The sequence below is a fragment of the Naegleria lovaniensis genome (assembly GCF_003324165.1).
Source record: "Naegleria lovaniensis strain ATCC 30569 chromosome Unknown tig015, whole genome shotgun sequence".
NCBI classification, from domain to species: Eukaryota; Heterolobosea; class Eutetramitea; order Acrasida; family Naegleriidae; genus Naegleria; species Naegleria lovaniensis.
Window position 1 is genome coordinate 654,076 of NW_025407837.1, and position 20,952 is coordinate 675,027.

The window sequence follows — 20,952 nt, forward strand, 5'->3', positions numbered from 1 at the left end:
TTCCGAAACTTGTTGCTGCAATTCCAATTTCTCTCGTTCAACTTCTCTCAGCTTGGCTTGAAGACAACTCACTTGCATTTCACAATCACAACACTCCTCTTGAAGCCTCTTATTTTCATAGGTCATACACATTTGTTGTTCCTTCAACGCTTCAACTTCCAATCTCAATTGTTCGACTTGATCCGACGTAACCACCATCATGAATTTTTTTAAAATCTTTTTTTAAAAATGAAGAGATGGAAGAGGCTGTTATTTGGTTATCGGGATGGTAACAATAACAACAGTGGAAGTCGTTTGGGTGGTACACTCGTGAACGGAGAAGCAACATCATCATCAAAGGACATGATTTTTCCTTCTGAAATTCTGTACCTAATATTTCAATTTGTAGATTCATACCAAGACATTCTCATATCGTTCAAAGGAGTTTGTAAATATTGGTATCGAGTGGCAACGAAAGTACCTCTAGCAATGACTTTATCAAAAAATACATTGGCTTCCAAGAGTACAACAAGCCATCCCATTCTCATGCATACAAATATAACAAGTGTTGAAATTGTATCGGGAGGTGTTGGGATGAGCATGGAAGAAATGAAAATCATGATTAAAAAATTGAAAAGCGTGGAGGATCCTGAAATTGAGAAGCAAGTGATCAAGTATTGTGGTAATGAAATGAAACGAGATGAAAATTTGAGTATTTGGAGAAAATTATTAGAGTTCAAATTTGGAGCGAATAGAATTGGAGATGTGGGTGTCAAGTTATTAATGACAGAAGCTTTTGGATCTTTTGCAACTCCACGGAGGAGTGTCTTATCAAATGTGTCCTATTGTTTACAAGTTTTAAGCTTAAATGCGAATGACATTCAGTTGGAAGGTGTCAAAGCCATTGCAGGAAATCCAAGTATGAAAAATCTATCGTATTTAAATTTATGGTGGAATAGAATTGATAATGAGTGTTTACAAGTGATAACATCAAGCGAGAATTTACAAAATTTAACAGAGTTACATATTGGCTCGTGTCAATTTGACGCCATTGGCGTGAAATATATTGCGGAGAGTAGCTTTATGAAGAAATTAACAGTGCTGGATCTCACGTGTAACGAAATTGGAAAAGAAGGTGTCAAATACCTCTCGCAACAAGGAACAAGTTTACAAAATTTAACAAGTCTGTCGTTAAATAACTGTCTGATTGAAGATGAGGGATTGGAGTTTCTCATGGACGGATATTGTATTCAAAACATGACCAAGCTAGAGTTGATGGAAAATATGATTCTCAAGGGATTGAATTATTTAGCAAGCAAAAAACAACCATTCAAGAAATATTTAATAGTGCTAAAAATTGGAGCAAATAAGGTTGGTGACGAGGGAGTGAAAGTATTAGCTGGTGCATCGAATGAACAATTACACAAACTCGAACGTTTGAATTTAATTTTCACCGATATTAGTGATGTAAGTGTGGAAGTCATTGTGAATTGTGAGCGATGGAAAGGCACACTACGACGAGTTGATGTCACGAAAAATGGAAATGTCACCACAAATGGTTTGGAGCTGTTACGACTGCATGGAATCAACATTCGGAAATGAGTTTTACAATTGCAACTTTATCTTTCGGCAATAGATCACACTTTAACTCCATGAACAATGGAGAAATGATAGCAAGGTGTCATACTTTTTCCTTCCTTGTGAGAAGATGTCATCATGCCATTTTCCACATTATTCTCGATCGTGTCACAATGACATAAAAATCGCAAATGATGATTCAACACCAAATCTCTTGCTTGCTTGTACGTTTCATTTCCTGAGACTGGTAATTTCTTATTTTGCTTGGTTGTTTGCTTGTAAGAGAACATTTGTTGGATGGCTAATGTGTCAAGAGTGAGCACAACGCTATTTCCAATTTTAACTTTGAAATAGAGCTCAAATTGTGGCTTGGTGAATGTAGCAAAACAATGCATACACATTCGTTGTCCTTCTTCTGTCTCTCTCCAATTGGGAGAATCATCGGTATGATCATGTAGTGATCGATGACAATGTGGACATAATGAAATGGTTGGACCTCGATTCGCTTCTTCGATCACTTCAGTGACATAGCCTTCAACCAAACCAATGGAATTGTTTGTGCATGTGTATTCATATTCTAGACCTTTGACTGCTGTCGAATCATTCATTCGATGAACAAGTTTCTTTTGTTGATCCATTCCTCTCAATTTCACACACCATGGAAGTAGTGTTTGAGTTAAATCTATCATGAAATTGGTATTTCCTTCTCCTTCGGAAGAATTCTGTGTTGGTAGTGCATGATTTGGAAGATACAGCATTGAGAATTTGTCGAGAATTAATTCTGTATGAATTGCTTCCTTTTCAGCGACATGTCTCTTCACTGAAACATTCTGTAAAATAATCTCACGATTCGTTTGTTGAATGGCTTTAGCAACAGAATACAACAAAGAAGATCCTGTTGAAACACTACTGTCCAATTTCAATATCATGCTTGAATGTTTTTGCAACAAGTACAGAGTGAATAACGTATTTTCGTGATGACCGTTCTGAGTTGTTGCGATGGAATTTTGCGTCTCAGTCCAAGGTACTTGATCTGTTTCCTTAATAAACAATACAGATCCCTCAATGTCGCATCGATGAATTCTCAATTCTCCTCCTTTCTCACTGTCGTCATCCACCATCATGGTGACATCTTCCACGCCACCATTCGATTGTTGAGTATCGCCTGAAATGGGTTGATCAAAACTATAGAACAATTGATGTTTGTACGAGGAGTAAGGAGTAATATTTTCCACTAGTGGATCAAGTAATAGGGAAGAAGCTTCATTGCTACACAAACTTGATTGAATCACCCCCGTATGATTCCTTGGAATGACATATTTACATGTACTATGTTGCGAGTTTGTGGTAAAGAAGTAGAGTGGAATGAGTGGATTGGTCGTCGTCGATGAAGAATTTTCAGAGCATGTCGATCTATGACTATGTTGTGAATCTGACATGGTGTCTTGTTGTTGATTGTGGTGATACAGTGGTGCAATAATACTGTACAATTCATCTTCTGGTCCAATATACACACGATCCTTGAAAGAACACACATGAAATTGAATTACCTTGCCTTGAGAAATGTTGTAATCAAAAATTGATTTCCAATACGAATATTCAGTATCACCTGATGGCAACAATAAAATACAGAGACTCTTTGTGGAGACACATTGAATGAGTACGGTATTGGAGAGTTGAGCTTCAGCACTTGTCAATTGTGGAATGTGAAGCGTCTTGTAATTGTTTGCTAGAATATTCTTCATGAAATCAAAACTCCAAACTCTCTGAATGACTCCTTCAATATTTAAATAATAAGAAGGAAAGAAGGCAGAATGTAGATGTCTATATACGGTTTCAAATTTCTTTGTGAGAGGTCCAGAGGTAATTCTTGAAATCAGGTGATAATTTCTTTCAAATGATGATGTTGTCTCTTGATTGTCACTGAAATCGAGTCGTTTTGGTGTGGCAATGACATTTCTCTGACGAACATGTGAAGGTGTGAGAAAGTCAGGAGTGTTCGTTCGAGATTTGTTGTTGGCCCGTGGAGGTGTTGTTGGTAACGATGCTCCATTCGATTCGTTGTCGACCATCATGCTGGATCTATGCTGTTGTTGATGATCGTCTGACGAAGATGACAGCATTGGATAACTGAACTTGGTTTGAAGATCCTTAATGTCTTGAGAAAGTTCATTGGCATCAGATGTCTGAGCTTTACATTTCATTTCAAAGAAATAGCTCAATACAGGCCTAGGTCTGTAAATGAATATTGGTTCATTGCATTGCGAAGGTTGACCTGAATGCAAACCAGGTATTTCTTGAGGTGGAGTGATATGGAAAAGAGTTGAAATTTCAACAATGCTTCCTGGTCTCAAATTCCATTTTTCTTTCATTTCCTTCGCAAAATAGACGTCAATGAAATCATTCTCATGAAGAACTTGATCCAATCGCTCATTATCAGAAGACTGAGGTCTGCTCACTATTTTACAAATTCCAATCACCAAATGAGGATACGCTTGAGATAAGGCTTGATTGAATACTAGAATTTTGAGTACAAGACCTTCCTTGGTCGGTTGTTGACTCAAATTAATTTCAGAGCTGAATTTTTGAAATACCTTCTCGTTCATACCTCCATTGATAGCTCTTTTAAGTTTTGAAACAAATCTACCTTGTGAACGAGTCGAGAGAATTTTCTTCAAATGATCCCATTGAGAAAAGAATTGGTCACCATTGCCTTGATTTGATTGTTGTGAGAGAGTAATTCCTGGAACATTCGATCCACCATGTTGATGTTGTTGCTTTGAAGATTTTCTAATACTATCCAACCAACTCGATCCAGTTAGTATTTGGGTCGGATGAGTGGCAGTAGTGGTAGAATTGTCATCTTCAATCATGTCATCCGAGTGAGCAAGGGAAGACGATTTTCTCTGTTTGCTATTGTGGAACAACAATCTTTCAACTTCATTTTCATTGACTGACTGACGAGTACTTTTCCTTCTGATACCTTTCAATCGTTCGTCGAGATCAAAACCATCCTCACCTGACAAAATTAAATCCTTTCGGGCACTACTTGCGTCGGTAGTCTTTTTCTTTGAGGCTGTACTTGATGTCGAAGAGGGGTGAACTGTTGCAGTTTTGGCTGGTGTTGTTTGAGCATGTTGTGACAAAGAATTAGTTGCTGCAACCATTTGACTAAATCGTTGATCCATTTCAGAGCTCGTGTCTGCTGCATTTGATGGTTCTTCATCGCTATCACTCTCAATTAAATCGTCGACATTGATTGATTTCGACTTGGGAGTAGCGTTGTTGTGAACATGCTGTTGTTGAGCAATATAGGAGGATAGCATGGCCGAATTTTGCATTAAATTCTGTTGAGGAACATTGGAAAATAAGGCACCACTCGAGCCCATTGCAACTAGAGCTGGTACAGGAAGGATATTATCGTCATCATCTGAAAATTCGTCAATGTCGTCCTCTTCTTCAATTTCTTTTGGTAAAATATAAGAGATATTATTAAGAGTAGCTGCTGATTTTCTTTTTGAAGTTGAAGATTGAGGAGTGAAATATTTGGATGTGTTGAGGGATGATGACAATGTGCTTTTGGCGGCGGTTGATTGCTTCTTTTTTGTAGCCTTGTATGTCCTCTCTGGTGGTGTCAAGGGTTGAGAAAATTCGTGTTGATACGATGAGCTGGCTGATTCAGTACCTGTGGCAGATGATGACGAATCATTCTCGGTTGTGATGGCTGCAGATCGTGGTTGTGAGTCCTCATGGTCAAAATTCATAATATCATTGAGGCCATCAATATCTTGATCATCATCGGAATGATAAATTCCAGAAATTTTGTCTGGAAGTTGGGTTGTTTTCTTTCGTCTCTTAGTTGAAGAAGCTTTCTTTTGCTTCTTCTTGCCACTGCTAGAATTTAAAGAACTAGGCAAACTCCCACCAAAATATTTTTCAAAGTCGTCGTCATTGACAGAAAGCTCATCATCTGAGCTTTGGTCATCTGTTATTAATTTTGAAGTAGTACTGCTGGATTTTTTGTTTTGCGTGCTCGTGCTGCTCTTTTTTGATGTGAATAAGGCTTGGCTTGCCAATGATGACAGTGACGATCGAGCGTGGTGTTGAATCGTGTCGTTGTCCTCATCATCAACCATTCGGTCTCCAATCGGAACGGAAGAAGTTTGCGAGCTAGCAATAATGTTCCTAGAAAATTGTTGAATAATTTCTTTCTCTTGACTGTGTAGAGGACTGGTTTTTTCCAATAACAAATTTTCATTATTCGTTGATGTGTCATCGTCTTTACTTTCATCCTCATAGAAATCTTTTTGTGAGTTATGAGCCTCTTTCTCAAACGAGATGAAATTGGCTAATTGCGGATTAAATATAACATCGTCCTCATCATCGTCATCATCCTCCTCATAATTATTATAATGTTGTTGAAAATTATTATTTCGATGTTTGGATGATGCAACGATCGGTTGTGGTCGGGCCGAGAGAGCATTCTTCAAAATTTGATGTTGTTGACTCTCAAAGAAGAGAGGATTTTTTGGGCTCGGAGCCTTTGCTCCTGTTGGAGCTAATGCTGAGGCTGCCGTTGGTTTGTTGTTGGTGTTGGGTTTCTTGGCCGCGATTCGGGATGACCAAGCTTGCCACATGATAACGATCTCGAAGGGTTTTGTGGTATTTTTTTTTAAATTTGGACGTTTCTATAAATCACTGGAATTTAATTTTTCTTCAACGAATTTTATTCTTGAAATCCCCATGTAAACTGCAAAGCTCTCGAAATCTTGGAAAAAGATTAGTAACACCCAATTTATTGATCATCCCATAAAAAATGTCTTTGCAAACCTCTTCGTCATTGAGCAGCAACAAACCGCAGACTCCCGTTCAATTTTCCATTCTCAATTACAACGTAAATTTTGTGTATACTAGGGATGGACTCGGAGATTCCAATTCCATGATGGTATATAAAGCCATCTTGGAATCCGGTGCAGATTTAGTTTGTTTACAAGAAACTCATCAAGGATATGAACAATTTCTTTTGAATTATAATAATCAAGAATTAGCTCGGTTGTATCCGTATCATGTGTTTTATACTCATGGCGGTTCGGGTGGAATGGCATTGTTATCAAAATTTGAATTTGTTGAAAATTCGGAAGAATGTTTAACGTTGAGAGAGAATGGAGTTGAGGGAAGTTGGTTTCCCATGCATTTGAATCGAGTAAGAGTGCCAATCGGAAAACACAGTACTTTGAATCACAGTACTGAATTTGTTGAAATTCAATTGGTAAATATTCATTTGAGACCTCCTTTGAATGATGATGGCTCAGCAACACTGTGGACAGCGTACATGACCAACCAATATCGATTGAATGAGGTTCAATATTTAGTATCACATTTTGAGAAGAAGAAAATATTGCAATCGAGTACTGAGCCACTGACCAGTGGTGATCATACGAAAATATTCAAACAACCACGCATTCCAATCATCATGTTAGGTGACTATAATGAACATGATCATGATCCAGCATTGACATTTTTGACCAAAGAGTGTCTGTATCGAAATGAAAGTACGGAGACATTAACTCCATTATTTCGAGACGCACTGAATGAATTTGTTCCTCAGACAAGAGAAACACACAGATGGCCTTTGAAATTTTTATGGGGAAAAATTACTTATTGGTCTTACAAGAGATTGGATCACTGTGTATATTCAGTGAACAATTTAAAATGTACAAGTTGTAAAGTCATGGATGGTTATGAAGACAATGCAAGTGATCATCAACCAGTATTGTCAACTTTTGCATTGGAGTTTTTTCAATAAGCCTTAATATATTTAATGATAGTTTTATGAGATGATGGTATTTAAATAATGTAAGATCTTACATATTGCCCATTTCATGTGAAGAGTTTAATGCATGAGTACATATTCTCGTTGTTTCCACGTACTATATATTACTGACTTCACTCTTGGCATCATCAAATTCTCGACCACTGCCACCCTCTCCATTTTGTTGAGATGATCTTGGAGTATTTTCAACATTACTGTCAGAGTTCAATGACAATGCACTGACACTCATGGACTTTTCATATGCAATACTTCTTATTCTGGGAGACGACATTTGGCTCCCAAGACCTTTCTCTACTAATTGTCGATCCCGTTCCTGTTCTGCGTACATGTCCATATTGAACTTGTCTTGAGCAAACAATGGATTGTACAACATCACGACACAAACTGCAAACAACAAAATTCCAAACGAGTTCAAAAAGTATGAAATGGTTATAGTGTCACCTGAGAAGGATGAAGACAACACGGAAGCAATTGCTGACAAAATTTGAATGAATGTTGACAAGCACATGGACATGGTCAATATCAACACTTTGATGAATGGTTTTTGAATGGCATTAATGAATGCATTTCTATTCGTTTCTTGTTTCAAATTGAGAGATCGTTGACGAATGGTTCGCATGACTCTAATTCCGAAATATACAAATAGAATCGATTGCATGGATACGAGAATTAGATAGATGAGAAGAGCTGTCGCATAGAGAGGAATTTGATCCGTAACGAGAACACTGAGTTTCACAAGAAGATTGGTCGCAGCAATGGCAATGACGATGGAAAGTGTGATAAAGGAAAAGAGAAAGGTTGAAATATTCGAGAGGTAGACGAGGATGATGAATACTCTCTTTTTCATGGTTCCTGCTCTGTAAGCTGTTTTTAAGCTACGTTATTTCATAACGATTGTGAAAATTGGCGTTTCACAAAATTCCAAAAATGTAAATGGACACACAACACATCCGCGTGATGATTCCACATTTTCAAGAAAGAATATTCAGAGATCATCCTACAGCAGCAACAAACACTTACAACACATTTTGAATGAAGCACATGATGATGAATATAGTCACCGTCTGTACTTCAATCAAGAAGTTCTCAATCATTCCAAACACTTGTGTCACCACAAAATATTCATCAAATACCACCTCTCGATGTTGCAAATTATAACCCAGTGAAAATCCATTGTACAGAACTCGAATCATTAATCCACAAATTTGAATGAAAACCATAGTACATGTCAAGAACAGAAGAATCTTTTGGTTACGTTGAATGGATCGTTTCATGACGTACGACGGAGACGATGATTTTGCAACAAGAAACATTCCAATGACAACTGCAAAAAACAACACAAAAGCAATGATAAAGATGAAGGAATTGACGAGAGAAGAGACATTGACTGCAAAGGATGGAATTATGGAAAGCAGATTGGATGTGTTGGACGAGGATCTTGCTGGTGTGGTCTCGAAAGGGAAGTCTTCTTGTAAATAGAATTGAGAAACCAAGGGGTGAATGTGAATTCGGGAAAGTGAAGCATGATGATGGTGTGGAACACTTGAAGAGGAGGTAATCATGGCCATGCGTTTCGTTTCAATTTTTGTTTTGTTGAAAGCGTCATCCTTGTAGGTTTTTGAATTCAACAAAACAAGACAATGTTCGACATTTAATGACACGAGTGAAATTCATGAAAAGAGAAAGATCACAAGTTTTTTTGGGCCTTTCAAAAAAATCGTGTGCGTCGATTGTGGACATCCAACACAAACATTGGAATACTTTGGTGCAGAGAGACTATTGGGAGTGTTTGTTTTGTCGAATTATTATTTCATGATTTATTTACACACTCTCTAATTCACCATTCTTCTTTTGTTGCTTCTTCTCTTTCTTGTAACACTTTTTCAACAAGTACACTGCACAAGCATCTTCTTGATGAGGAGATGCAGCTCCATGCAAATATTCCTCAAAATGTTGAATGGCTTGATCGTATTGCTTTTCCATGTAATGATTAACAGCAACATGATACGTCTTCCATTTCTCTTTTCTTTCTTTATGCTGGAGTTCATACATCCACTCATCTTGAATATCATTATTATTGGATTCTCCAATTTCATACAATTTTGTTTTCATTAACTTGTCATTCATGGAGGAATTGGATTTGAATTTCACAAGAGATGGTGGATTGGTAAATTCTGGAGGATATAATTTTCGAGTTCCAACATAACGCATTTGAAATGATTTTGAACACTTGTCATGAATCACATCTGAAGCAACGATGGAAATGTTCAATTTGAAAGCATGTTTCAAGAGAATTTCTAAATTGTGAATGTAACTTCCGACAATGGAGAAGGACTTGACTTCTTGAGTTCCGACATTTCCTGATTTACAAATTTGTGACACGATGGCAGCTTTGAAATTTACCACATTCAAGAGATCCTTCTTGACGAGACTTTCCTTATTCTTCCATTTTGTGGAGGTGAGTTGTGTCAATTTCTCCATTATTTGTTTTGTAGAAGCCAATCCTTTTTCTTCATGATACGGAATGTCACTGGTCGAATTCCAAGAAATGGTCATTTCATTATTTTCAAAATTACCCAATTGACCACCACTCATTCTTGCGATTTTCTGAATAATATCAAAGAAGTCAGACATGATAGGAACCAACTCTGAGTCATTCAACACTTCCATGCATGAATCCAAACCTCCAAAATGAATACATGCAATGGTCAAGGGCTTCTTTTCCAAACCCAATCGAAACAATGATTTGGAAACTTGTTGCTTCATGGAAGAAGCTCGTCTTGAACATTGTGAACCACGAGAAGAAGGTGCATCTTGTGACATGGAAGGTCGTGATGGAGCTGATCCGTCACCTGTTGGATCTTTTTTGCCAGTTTCATTTCCTTCTTCATCTTGAAGAGAATCTAATTGAGCCAACAAGTGAGGTGGAATGAAACATCGATATTTTCTAATTTTTCGAACCATTGTATGAAAGTGTTGTTGCAAAATATACACTTCCTTTAAATGACTCAAATTCGTGTCATCATTGGAAACTGTATCCAAATCCATATTGGAAACACTTTCAAACAAGTAGATTAAATTTTGGAAAGGTTTCACAATACGCAATGAAGCAAACACTCCCAAAACAATTCCCACTCCAATAATGAAAATACTCGAAACAGAAGCTGCAACAATGGCAATGATCATGGTTTGAATGTAATTCCATTTTGGAACACTGAAAATGAAGATCCAGTCAATATTTGCATCGTTACACATTCGATGGATATTGACATAACGATCTTGATATTGTTTGAGGAGAAAGGAATTACATGGAATGGAAGAGAGATTTTGGGAGAGTTCAGAATAGACAAATTTTCCAATATCGTTCACGAGAGGAATGTCAAAATCGAGAGCTGTTTTTCGTTTTTGATTTCCGTTGGCATCCCAAATGGTGACAGCTATGGTTGGGAAACTTGCTGTTGAATGGATACATGAAGAGTCAACCTGAATGACAGAAAATATCTTAAAACTTACATGCAACAATATAATCAGTAGAAGTTTCAATTGCAAAAGCCATAGAACCTCCAATATCATCTGTAATTTGTTTGAAATATTCAGAAATGGTGGTCACAGTAATATCAAAACCAAAATACCATTCAAAAGCAGGTTTTCCATAAGCAATAGGAGCTTGAGCAGGTTTTGAATTGACCAAACTCAAAAATGTAATGGTTGGTAATGTTGGATCTGTATACGACATGGTAAATCTTGGTCGATTGGCATGATTTTGAGCAATTTCTAACAAACCACTCATATCGAATGGAGGTAGAGTGACATCTGGCGTTGAGGACTTGGTCAAACATTGTTCATGCATTTGAAAGTTGTCACAATAGGTCCAATATTGACCACTTTCATTGACTAGCAAAATACTCGGAATTCCATTCATCATCATGATTCCCTTATTTCCTCCTTTAGGATCTCCAATATAGGCATCAATCATTAAAGTGGATAAAAATTGATAGGCAGATTTAAAGATTTTAAAAGTCGTTCGATTGATATAATCCGTGTTGTTATAATTCAAATCGAACCACATGGTGTTTTTGGCGCTTTCAGATGTCATGATGACTTGTTTGAATGTTTCATCGGTAAAGGTAATGATTTTGTAGAAATGTTGTGACATTAAATCTTGACTCATGGTTGAAACACTTGAGCTGAAACAAGAAATCCAAATGGACGTGAGAAAGGCCACTGCAGCAACAATGGCAGTTGTAACTAGAAGAATGAGCATGCATTTGATGGAAGAGATGGGTGGTTTCGTATTGAGGTGTTGTTGAGAATGAGAAACCAAACTTTGATCATCATCTTCGTCGTTGTGACTTAGGTCCACTGAGGATGAAGAGTCTTCGGTGCTTGTTTTGACAGGAAGCACACGCCTAGAGGAAGAAACCGTTTTCATGGGTTGTTTGATTGAGAGAGAAAGCAGAGATTTGATTTTGTATTCAGTTGAGGACAGTCGGTTTTTTTTTGTTTGAGTAAAACAACTGGCACGACAACCAATTCAGAACATCTCTTCAGCTTGACCAAAACAAAGCCTATGTAACGATATCACATCTCTTTCATAATAACACTTGATGACATTTGAAAGAAATCTCGCTCACGTTATTGAACTGGAGACATGCAACGTTAATTCCAAATTCGTATTCAGTCCAACACTATTTCTACAATACACTCATTATTTCGTTCATGATCTCTTTCAAATGTACCATTGCGGAAAAACAATAATTCACACATCTCTGTTACTTCCCATCGTTTTTTATTTCTTCCAATTATTATTCATCCTCCACTGTAATTGTCTTCCAACAAGTAATCACCAAAATTTTCTGAAGCATCTCCTTGATTCGATTTAGCTTGTTTCCTCTCTTCAACGAGATTGGTTGTGACGTTGTTGATGTATTCTGAATACATTGGTTAATATCATCCATGAGTTGCTGCTTGTCAACCAGAGTTTCCTCTTCGAGATTAATCTCCACCAGAGACGATCGATGATATTCCAAGTGTCTCAAACCATCTCTCTGAACGTTGTTGACAATTTCTGGAGATGATAAGAAATCGAACGAGTCGTCTTGAACGGTCGTTGGATTCATTTCTAATTTTGAATCAATGATCATGGATGGATGTGTATGGTCTTCAGAGACAAGTTTCAATGGTTCATTTCCATGATTTGAGAATGTTGTTCGATTCAATCGTTTGGTTTTTTCGTCGTCTTGCTTGATGTCATCCATCAAATGTTCTTGATGATCGTCAAAATACAATTCGTGAAAGATGGAACTTTCATCAAATCTACCCTCAAACAATGGTGAACAAGACAAATCTCCCTTAATTGGTGACCATTTGAAAGGATCTGAAAGGCAGGAGGACATTTCCTCAACATTTTCTTTTAAATCATCAAAATCTTGTTGTGTTTTTGAAAAATCAATTTCTTCCTCAAATAGTTGTTCCAAAGGTTCTTCGAAATCCATCAAATCAGAAGCACAAGTACTGAATTCACTACTTAATCGACGAGAAGCAGACACTCGTTTTCTTCGAGTGAAATGAGTTTCTTGACAAGTATGTTCCAAATTGTCATGACGATCATGTAATTTGTAAACTCGGATGGATTTATCACTGCATGCAATCCAAACAGAATCTCCAACTGTGGAAATACATGTCACAAATCCTTCAATTCGATACTTTCCTAATAGTTTCTTTTCTGTCACGTTCCATACAGAAATTTCTCGATGAGTGGCAATCCAAATATTATCATCAGCAATGTGCATGCAATTCACAAAAGATGGAAATTCAATTCTCTTCTCGCATTGAATTGACGAGTTGGTACTCCATATTTTTACACAAAAATCTCGAGAGGCACTCCAAACTGTGTTTGTTTTGGAACAATAACAAAGTTGAGTGACACCATACATGGGACGTTTCGAACAAGTAGTTTCCACTGAGTTCGACATCTGACTTGAATCTAATGACAACTCATTCACACTCGATTCTTGATTCATGAGCGATGATGCAATAGGTTGATTTGAAATTTCATTCACGGGTGAGGTTCGATCCTCCAACACATTCCAAACTCGAATAGTAGCATCATCAGATCCACTCCATAACAAACTTCCAACCGAGCACAAAGTATTCACCCAAGATTTCAATCCGACATAACTATTCTTACATGAAAAAGTGGTAGCATCCCAGAGTCGAATAGTAAAATCAACCGAACAAGTAGCAATGAGATTTTCGTTCAAACCAACAATGGACGTGACAGTTCCTGTATGTCCAACAAGAGTCCTTAATAATTGTCGTTTGGGTTTGATGGAATAAATGTTAATCGTTCCATCGGCCATTCCTGCCCACATGAGAGGTAATGGTTGTTGTGAACCATTATTGTTCGATGGATTCGATGAACAACAACACATACATGAAACGTAAAGTCGTTTCTTTTCACGAATGGTTTGAATGACATTACATGAATTCATATCAAAGATCTTTTTGAATGTTCATTGTTTGAACAATAACTCAAAATTGTGTGTGAACATCACACTCTACTTACCACAATGACTCCCTTCTTTTCTCCACACCAAACTTCGGTAGGTGTTGCTGTTGCAAAGGAAATGGCTTCAATGTTTGTAATTCTTTTAAACGCATTATATTGACATTCATCATCGAGAGTTTCAAGCATCTCAAATGAAGGTTGCTTTCTCACTGATTGTGGTTTTGTTTGTTGTAACGGAGTATTCATGGAATTGTTGTTGATTCGAATAGGAGTTTGAATTTTCGTTCCAGAAGGTGTTCGTACTCCAGCAGTAGTGTTACGTCTCTTCAATGAGTTGGGTGTTGTGGATAGAAGGACGCTTTGATTACTTCCATTTTCAATGGCAGAGTCCTTCTTTGGAGTGCTTAATGTTTGTTGTTTCATCAGAAGAGCTGCTTTGACAAGTGGCAACTCATCTTTCCATGTTGGACTTAATAAATTTTCCTTTTCTTCATGAGCATTTTCTTGATCATGATGCGAACGATAACCATAACATGGTGATGTATACATGAGTTCACTATTCCTGATGGATTGTATATAATTCTGTGAAGGAGGAACAACTGAGCTTAATCTGTTTGAAGTTAAAGCACTGCCATTCTTGATGGACTGTCTATTCTTACTTGTAATGATAATTTCAGTAGTAGATCCAATTCCACAAGAAGAAGCGCTTACATTGACGGATTGGGGAGGATGATGAAGTGATTTGGAACGAGTATGCAATGGTGTTCTTCTTGGAATGGATGATGAAGATGGAATTGGCAAATGATCCACATGTACCGTATCTTGTTGAGAATGAATTTGCGATTTTGATGAAAAACTTGTTGAGGAAGCAGATACTACTCGACCATTCTTATTCACAGAGGATGAACAATTGGTAGAAGAAGAATGAGAGTTGACCCGAAGGCTGGAACGCAACTGAACAGAAGAACTATTCGTTTTGGTTTTGGGCCAACGGAAAGTACTGTTATTTGCCCCAAGGTGTGAATGAGCCAATATTGACGAGGATGATGAGGATAAGGACGGATGGTTGTTTGGATGCAACGACATTTTTTTTTAAATTTCTTTTCAAACAGTAATTTTGGGCGGGAGTACAAATTGCTCAACCGTTTTGCATTCAAAATGCTTGACAATCCAATTCCAATGTACACGCATAAAACTTTCCATTTCCCAATGAATAGAATGCAAATTGAGCAAGTGTCGTTGCAGCATATTGTTTTGGAACTGTCTTGACAATCACCTTATTCATATAATCGACATAATCATAGGAATGAAGATTAGACAACGCCACTACTGAATGATCCTTCGATACGGACACGATTGGACCTAAATAAACGTTCGAGGCGAGCAAATGGGTGGGTATTCTTGTTTTTTCCGATGCATCATGTTTCTTTTGAATTTCATGAGTAAAAATTAAATCCTTTTTCAATTCATAATGAATGTAAGGTTCTCCAAGTTTTGGAATTTGACCAACTCGAGCAGCTCCAATCGAAAATGAAAGGAAATAAACTCCTCCTCCTGTATTGGTACTGGTTCTACTTCTACTACTACTACTACTTGGATTTGAGGAATAATTGGAACACAAGACACTCGATTTAAAAAAGTATCGATCGGCAATGGCCATGTCTAATTTTCCAATGGGCATGGAACAATCCTTCATTCCAAAATTGGAAAGGGATAAAGATTTTCCAACAATGTTTTTCAGTAAATCACCAGAGGAGAGAAAGTATTCGAATTTGTCATTGACAATCAAGACAGTGACATAACCTGGAATTTCCATATATCCAACATGCATGTACATGGCATTGAAACTATAAAAGGAAATACTGGAAGCAATGTGTCCAGTTTGCATATTGATTCGATAGACTGTGTAGGAGAGAGTAGCGTAGGCATAATCAATTCCGTTTCCTTCCTCATTGGAGACAAGTATAACATTTCCTAATGAGGATAAAGAGGTTGAAATGGCATTTGAAAATCGAATGGTCATGGTTGAGATATCAATTCCATAAAATCCACTATTCGTACTCACGAGAATGGTATTCACAGAATTGGACAGGACAAGACCTCCCACCATTTTCACAGAACTGTCAAACTTCAAAACCATACTTTGTAAATTTTGTAATGAAATTTTCACCAAACAAACAGGAGAATTGGCATCAACACCACTACTGCCACACATTCTCACAACAAAATAGTTATTTCCCACAGAATCATACAATGCCGTAAGAACATTATTCATGGCACTCAATGGTCGTCGTGTTTGGAATGGTAATTTCATGAGAATTTTCCATAAACCATTTTCTGCGGATACGGAAGCTAAATATGAATCCAAAGATGAAGAAGAGTTGGAATGATCCATGATCATTAACAATTGTCCAATTCCTCCCTGAGAAGAATTGACAGCAAAGAGCATGGAATTGGGATCTAATGATAGTTTCATTGCGGAAAGAGAAGGTGAATTGAGAGAGAGCCACGATGCGTGATTGGTGAAATAATCTGGAATAGTGTTGGAAAAGAAGGGATCGGAGAAGGCTTGATTCCATGAAGAGCAGCTGGCAAGGAAGGTTGAAGAGGAGATCACAACCAAGATAAGAAGGATTTTGAGTAATGACATTTTTTTATCTTGTTTTATTGTTTCTTGTTGGACAGACTGATCAGGACCGAGTTCACAACTCCGAGCAAAGAACTATATCTCCGCGCTGGCTCTTTAGAACTTCCTGACCTTAAATCCAAATGAATTAAAGTTCATCCTTCTCTGAAGGAACCTCTGTTGCTTTCACTTCCTCTACGGATGGGCCCTTCTTTTCAGCTTGAGCATTCTTATAGGACAAGCCAGCAGTCACAACATTGACCAAACGATCAGTGAAGGCCTTCTTATCTTCCAAATCATAACCAGAAATCAAGGAAGCAGTATCGTATAACAGAGTGATAGCTTCAGTGAGAGTATTGTCATTAATATTGTTCTTCAAAAGATTATTCATGTTTTGAACCATTGGGTGATTGGCATTGAGCTCAATAGTTCTCAATTTCATCATCCAATCCATGTGAGATTGTTCTTGTCCCAAAGCTTGAGCCTTCATGATACGTGCCATGTTAGCAGAAACACCAAAGGACGAGGCAACGAGAATGGCTGGAGCATTTGAAGTTCTTCGGCTAATGGTGACCTTTGAAACCTTTTCCTTCAACAACAAATTCATGACAGAAATGAGACTGTCATATTCCTTTGTCAATTCCTCGGTTTCCTTCTTCTTTTGTTCCTCATCTTCGTTAGGGAATTTGACATCTTCCTTGGCAATATTTTGCAATTTCAGCTTTTTAAATTCGTTGAGTTGTTGAACCATGTATTCATCGAGTGGATCAATCATGTAAATCACTTCCAAATCTCTCTTCTTGAATTCTTCCAAGAGTGGAGAACTTTCAACTTCCTTCATATCTTGACCAGTGACAAAGTAAATTTGTTCTTGATTTTCCTTCTTTCTCTCGACATATTCTTCCAAACTAATAGCCTCATCAGTAGACTTGGAAGTAGTGAAACGCAACATTGAGACAAGTTTGTTACGATTTCTGTCATCCTCAATAACTCCCAATTTAACATTCTTCCCAAATTCCTTCCAGAATTGTTCATACTTGGTGAGAGTCTTTTCCTTCTTTTCTTCCTTCTTCTCTTGCTCCTCTTCCTTCTTTTCTTTTCGTTCCTTTCTTTCAGTCTTATCCTTTTCAGACAATTCATTCATAATTTGAATAGCCTTTGCCAACAACTTCTTTCTAATCATGGCCAACAATTTGCTGTGTTGAAGAGTTTCACGTGAGACATTGAGAGGTAAATCCTCACTGTCAACCAAACCCTTAATAAAGTTCAAATAACGTGGTAACAATTCTTCAACAGCTTGATCAGTAATGAACACTCTCTTCACGTACAACTTGATGTTATTCGATTTTTGAGTAAAATCAAACATGTTGAATGGAGCCTTAGATGGGAAATAGAGAAGTGACTTGAATTCGACTTGACCTTCAGCACTGAACAATTCCCAGAACAATGGATCTTCAGTGGCACCAGTCATGGCCTTATAGAATTGAATATATTCCTCATCAGTAATGTTGGATGGAGATCTCAACCACAATGGTTTTTGTTCATTCATAATGTTCCATTCCTCAACAGTCTTCTCAACCTTCTTGGTCTTCTTTTCTGGAGTTGTCTTGGATTCTTCCTCAACCTTGACTTCTTCCTTGGTTTCATCTTCAGTTGGCTTGGTCTCACTTTCAGTTTGAGCAGAGGCAGTTTCTTCCTCGACTGGCACTTCTTCAAATTCAGTTCTCACTTCATGCAAATAAATTGGGAAGTGAATGAAACTACTATACTTCTTAATGAGTTCCTTCAATTTGGATACAGTGGCATATTCTTTAGCGTCATCCTTCAAATAGATGGTCAATTCGGAACCTCGTCCCAATGTGTCACCTCTTGGATCTTCAACAATGGTGAAAGTATTGTCAGCAGTACTAGTCCAAATATATTGCTTGTCATCGTTGTGCTTGGTAGTGACTGCAACTTTTGAGGCAACCAAAAAAACACTGTAAAAACCAACACCGAATTGGCCAATCAGAGAATTATCAGGAGAAGACGAAGCTGCTTCCTTTTGAAGCTTTTCAATAAAAGCTTTAGTGCCGGACTTGGCGATGGTTCCCAAATTTTGCATTAAATCTTGCTTGGTCATACCAATACCAGTGTCTCGGATCTTGAGAATGTTAGCCTTTGGATCGGCCCAAATACGGATTTCAAGATTTGGATTGGATTCGAGAGCCTTTCGATCAGTCAAGCTCAAGAATCGAATCTTGTTGAGAGCGTCAGAGGCATTGGAAATTAATTCTCTCAAGAAAATGTCCTTGTTCGAGTAGAGTGAGTTGATAATGATTCCTATTCACATCAATTTTGTGAATGCCATGTGTTAAAATCACAATGATGATGATGTAATATAAATAATAATTATTTTGATGGAAACCCAAATATGATGATGATTTAATTACAAGAATTAGCACGATATATCACAATGATAAACACACCCAAATATGATGATGATTTAATTACAAGAATTGATTAATAAGAAAAACCCAAAAGATGACACCTACCTAGTAATTGATTAATTTCGGCTTGGAATTGATGTTGCTCTCCAGTACTCTCTTGCGAATTCAAAATTTGTTCCAACTCATCGGCAACAGTCGAGGTACCAGAACCAGGTACATTTACTGATGGAGTCTCCTCGGCATGAATCATGATGAGCCTTCCATCAAAAACATTTGGAAGGTCAATGTACCCACCAAAAGCAACAGTAGAGTTGCTAGTAAGACCGAGCGAGTGGTGATGGTCTTGTTCATGTTGTTCAACGTTTTGTTATTGTTTTGTTGTTGTTGTTAAGTGGAGGAAATGATGATCTCGGAACGAGAGAACAATCCCGTGCTATCAAATCCAAGTTGTTGTTGTTGATTTTTTCAAAAAGGCTACAGCACGGAAGTGAAATTCAAAAGGCTTTGCTGCACTTGGAAATTCCGATAGACACGTGTTCGATGGAGAGAGAATGACTCTCCAATCAAGGACAGTATTCAATCTCTCAGAAACTCCATGAACACAATTTGATTTTCAAATCGAATACCTCTTGTCAATACGAAATATTGGAATGCCGTTTTCATGAATCAACAGACAAACGATGCTGTTTATTCATTGCATTGATTCATTTGGATGTGGTGCGTACAAGAGTAGTAATGTTGAACAATTATTAATTTCAACCACTCTCCTTCTCAAGTTGCAAGTCCTTATCAAAATTGCATGTTATTACTACGGAGAGGAGGCACAACAACACTCAATTTCGGGCTCGTGCTCAATGTCAATACTCTCTTGTTTCGATTGCTCACATTATTCAACTTCTTCTTGTTCTTAAATGAAGTAGGCAACATGAGTAGAGTCGGATTTCTTAAACATGGTCGTAATAATATGTACTCATCCTCCAGATAATCTTCCAATTCTTGACATTCATCGTCTGCATGATGAGGTATATAATGGCTGACAAAATTTGTGGCTGCAGCATTTGCAATATCTGGAGATTTGTGAAAATGGTGATACTTCGGTGACGAAAATGATGCAACAGGAGACTTTGGACGCTCAATGACAAGAGGACTGTGAGGATACATGGAAGTACGGAGTGGGCTTTTGTGTCCTCCACTGCCACCTCCACCTCCACCACCACTACTTCCAATGGAGCCGCTATTAGGTGAACGCTCAATAATGATTTTAGGATTCTCAGAATAAGGTAATTGCAAAGTCATGCTTGTTTGATGCATTTTCTCAAAAAGTGTGTGTTTGTTGAAGAATTGGTTTGGGTGAAAAATTGGTTGTTCAAAAAACGTGTTGGTTCTTTTGGTTTGAAACGGAGTTGTTGTTGCAAAAATTCTCTTCTTGGTGATTGTTTAAAGTCAACGTCACGAATGAAGAAGATCTTGTTAACGTATTGTTTTTGTTGAATGTATCGGTTACTTGTTTCTTCGCTGAAATTATAAATTCATAAATAAAGGCCTCAATATTCATAGCAAGACAAGCCAATAGACCCAGTTGCAGGATGGATTTGGCAATCCGGAATTGAAAAAAAATAAAATGTTTGGGACGCTACCATGTCGCTTGCAAGAACAATCGAAACAAAACAAATATAAACGGTCACCCCGATCAACCATCATCAGCACTTCTTGATCAGCATCATTCACAACCTCATCTACTTACCATCAACTTCATTGCTTCAACACCGATCACTGATCGCATCATCATTAACAGCAACAACACTCTCCAGCACAATGCCAAAAGAGCAATCAAAGAAGATCACACCTTCCCAACCTTCAAAGATATCAAGTACACCAAAAAGGCAGCGTCGTCGTTACAAATATCATCCATTGGAGGCCTTTGTTAAAGTGGATAAGATACCAATCACCATGCATCCAAGCCCCCTCAATTTAATCCATTTTACTCACAACTCCC

General features: G+C 37.6%; 9 protein-coding genes across 9 annotated transcripts; 2 read left to right on the plus strand and 7 right to left on the minus strand.

The window, feature by feature from the left end:
- Nucleotides 1-228: 228 nt before the first annotated feature.
- Nucleotides 229-1,581, plus strand: C9374_002508 (uncharacterized protein; the record flags this gene model as incomplete). Its single annotated transcript, XM_044691934.1, has 1 exon — nt 229-1,581. One exon carries the CDS (start codon nt 229-231, stop codon nt 1,579-1,581), a length of 1,353 nt encoding a protein of 450 aa, XP_044550756.1.
- Nucleotides 1,582-1,616: 35 nt separating this feature from the next.
- Nucleotides 1,617-6,194, minus strand: C9374_002509 (uncharacterized protein; the record flags this gene model as incomplete). The annotated part of the gene is made up of 1 exon (XM_044691935.1): nt 1,617-6,194. The coding sequence occupies one exon, from the start codon at nt 6,192-6,194 to the stop codon at nt 1,617-1,619; it is 4,578 nt and encodes a 1,525-aa protein (XP_044550757.1).
- A 179-nt stretch (nt 6,195-6,373) lies between these two features.
- On the plus strand, nt 6,374-7,363 carry C9374_002510 (uncharacterized protein; the record flags this gene model as incomplete). The annotated part of the gene is made up of 1 exon (XM_044691937.1): nt 6,374-7,363. The coding sequence occupies one exon, from the start codon at nt 6,374-6,376 to the stop codon at nt 7,361-7,363; it is 990 nt and encodes a 329-aa protein (XP_044550758.1).
- A 124-nt stretch (nt 7,364-7,487) lies between these two features.
- On the minus strand, nt 7,488-8,958 carry C9374_002511 (uncharacterized protein; the record flags this gene model as incomplete). Its single annotated transcript, XM_044691938.1, has 2 exons — nt 7,488-8,265; nt 8,411-8,958. 2 exons carry the CDS (start codon nt 8,956-8,958, stop codon nt 7,488-7,490), a joined length of 1,326 nt encoding a protein of 441 aa, XP_044550759.1.
- Nucleotides 8,959-9,211: 253 nt separating this feature from the next.
- On the minus strand, nt 9,212-11,822 carry C9374_002512 (uncharacterized protein; the record flags this gene model as incomplete). Its single annotated transcript, XM_044691939.1, has 2 exons — nt 9,212-10,845; nt 10,904-11,822. The coding sequence occupies 2 exons, from the start codon at nt 11,820-11,822 to the stop codon at nt 9,212-9,214; spliced, it is 2,553 nt and encodes an 850-aa protein (XP_044550760.1).
- Nucleotides 11,823-12,195: 373 nt separating this feature from the next.
- C9374_002513 (uncharacterized protein) lies at nt 12,196-14,987 on the minus strand (the record flags this gene model as incomplete). The annotated part of the gene is made up of 2 exons (XM_044691940.1): nt 12,196-13,893; nt 13,959-14,987. The coding sequence occupies 2 exons, from the start codon at nt 14,985-14,987 to the stop codon at nt 12,196-12,198; spliced, it is 2,727 nt and encodes a 908-aa protein (XP_044550761.1).
- A 67-nt stretch (nt 14,988-15,054) lies between these two features.
- Nucleotides 15,055-16,551, minus strand: C9374_002514 (uncharacterized protein; the record flags this gene model as incomplete). Its single annotated transcript, XM_044691941.1, has 1 exon — nt 15,055-16,551. One exon carries the CDS (start codon nt 16,549-16,551, stop codon nt 15,055-15,057), a length of 1,497 nt encoding a protein of 498 aa, XP_044550762.1.
- Nucleotides 16,552-16,675: 124 nt separating this feature from the next.
- C9374_002515 (uncharacterized protein) lies at nt 16,676-19,206 on the minus strand (the record flags this gene model as incomplete). Its single annotated transcript, XM_044691942.1, has 2 exons — nt 16,676-18,849; nt 19,062-19,206. 2 exons carry the CDS (start codon nt 19,204-19,206, stop codon nt 16,676-16,678), a joined length of 2,319 nt encoding a protein of 772 aa, XP_044550763.1.
- Nucleotides 19,207-19,745: 539 nt separating this feature from the next.
- C9374_002516 (uncharacterized protein) lies at nt 19,746-20,267 on the minus strand (the record flags this gene model as incomplete). The annotated part of the gene is made up of 1 exon (XM_044691943.1): nt 19,746-20,267. The coding sequence occupies one exon, from the start codon at nt 20,265-20,267 to the stop codon at nt 19,746-19,748; it is 522 nt and encodes a 173-aa protein (XP_044550764.1).
- Nucleotides 20,268-20,952: the final 685 nt, after the last annotated feature.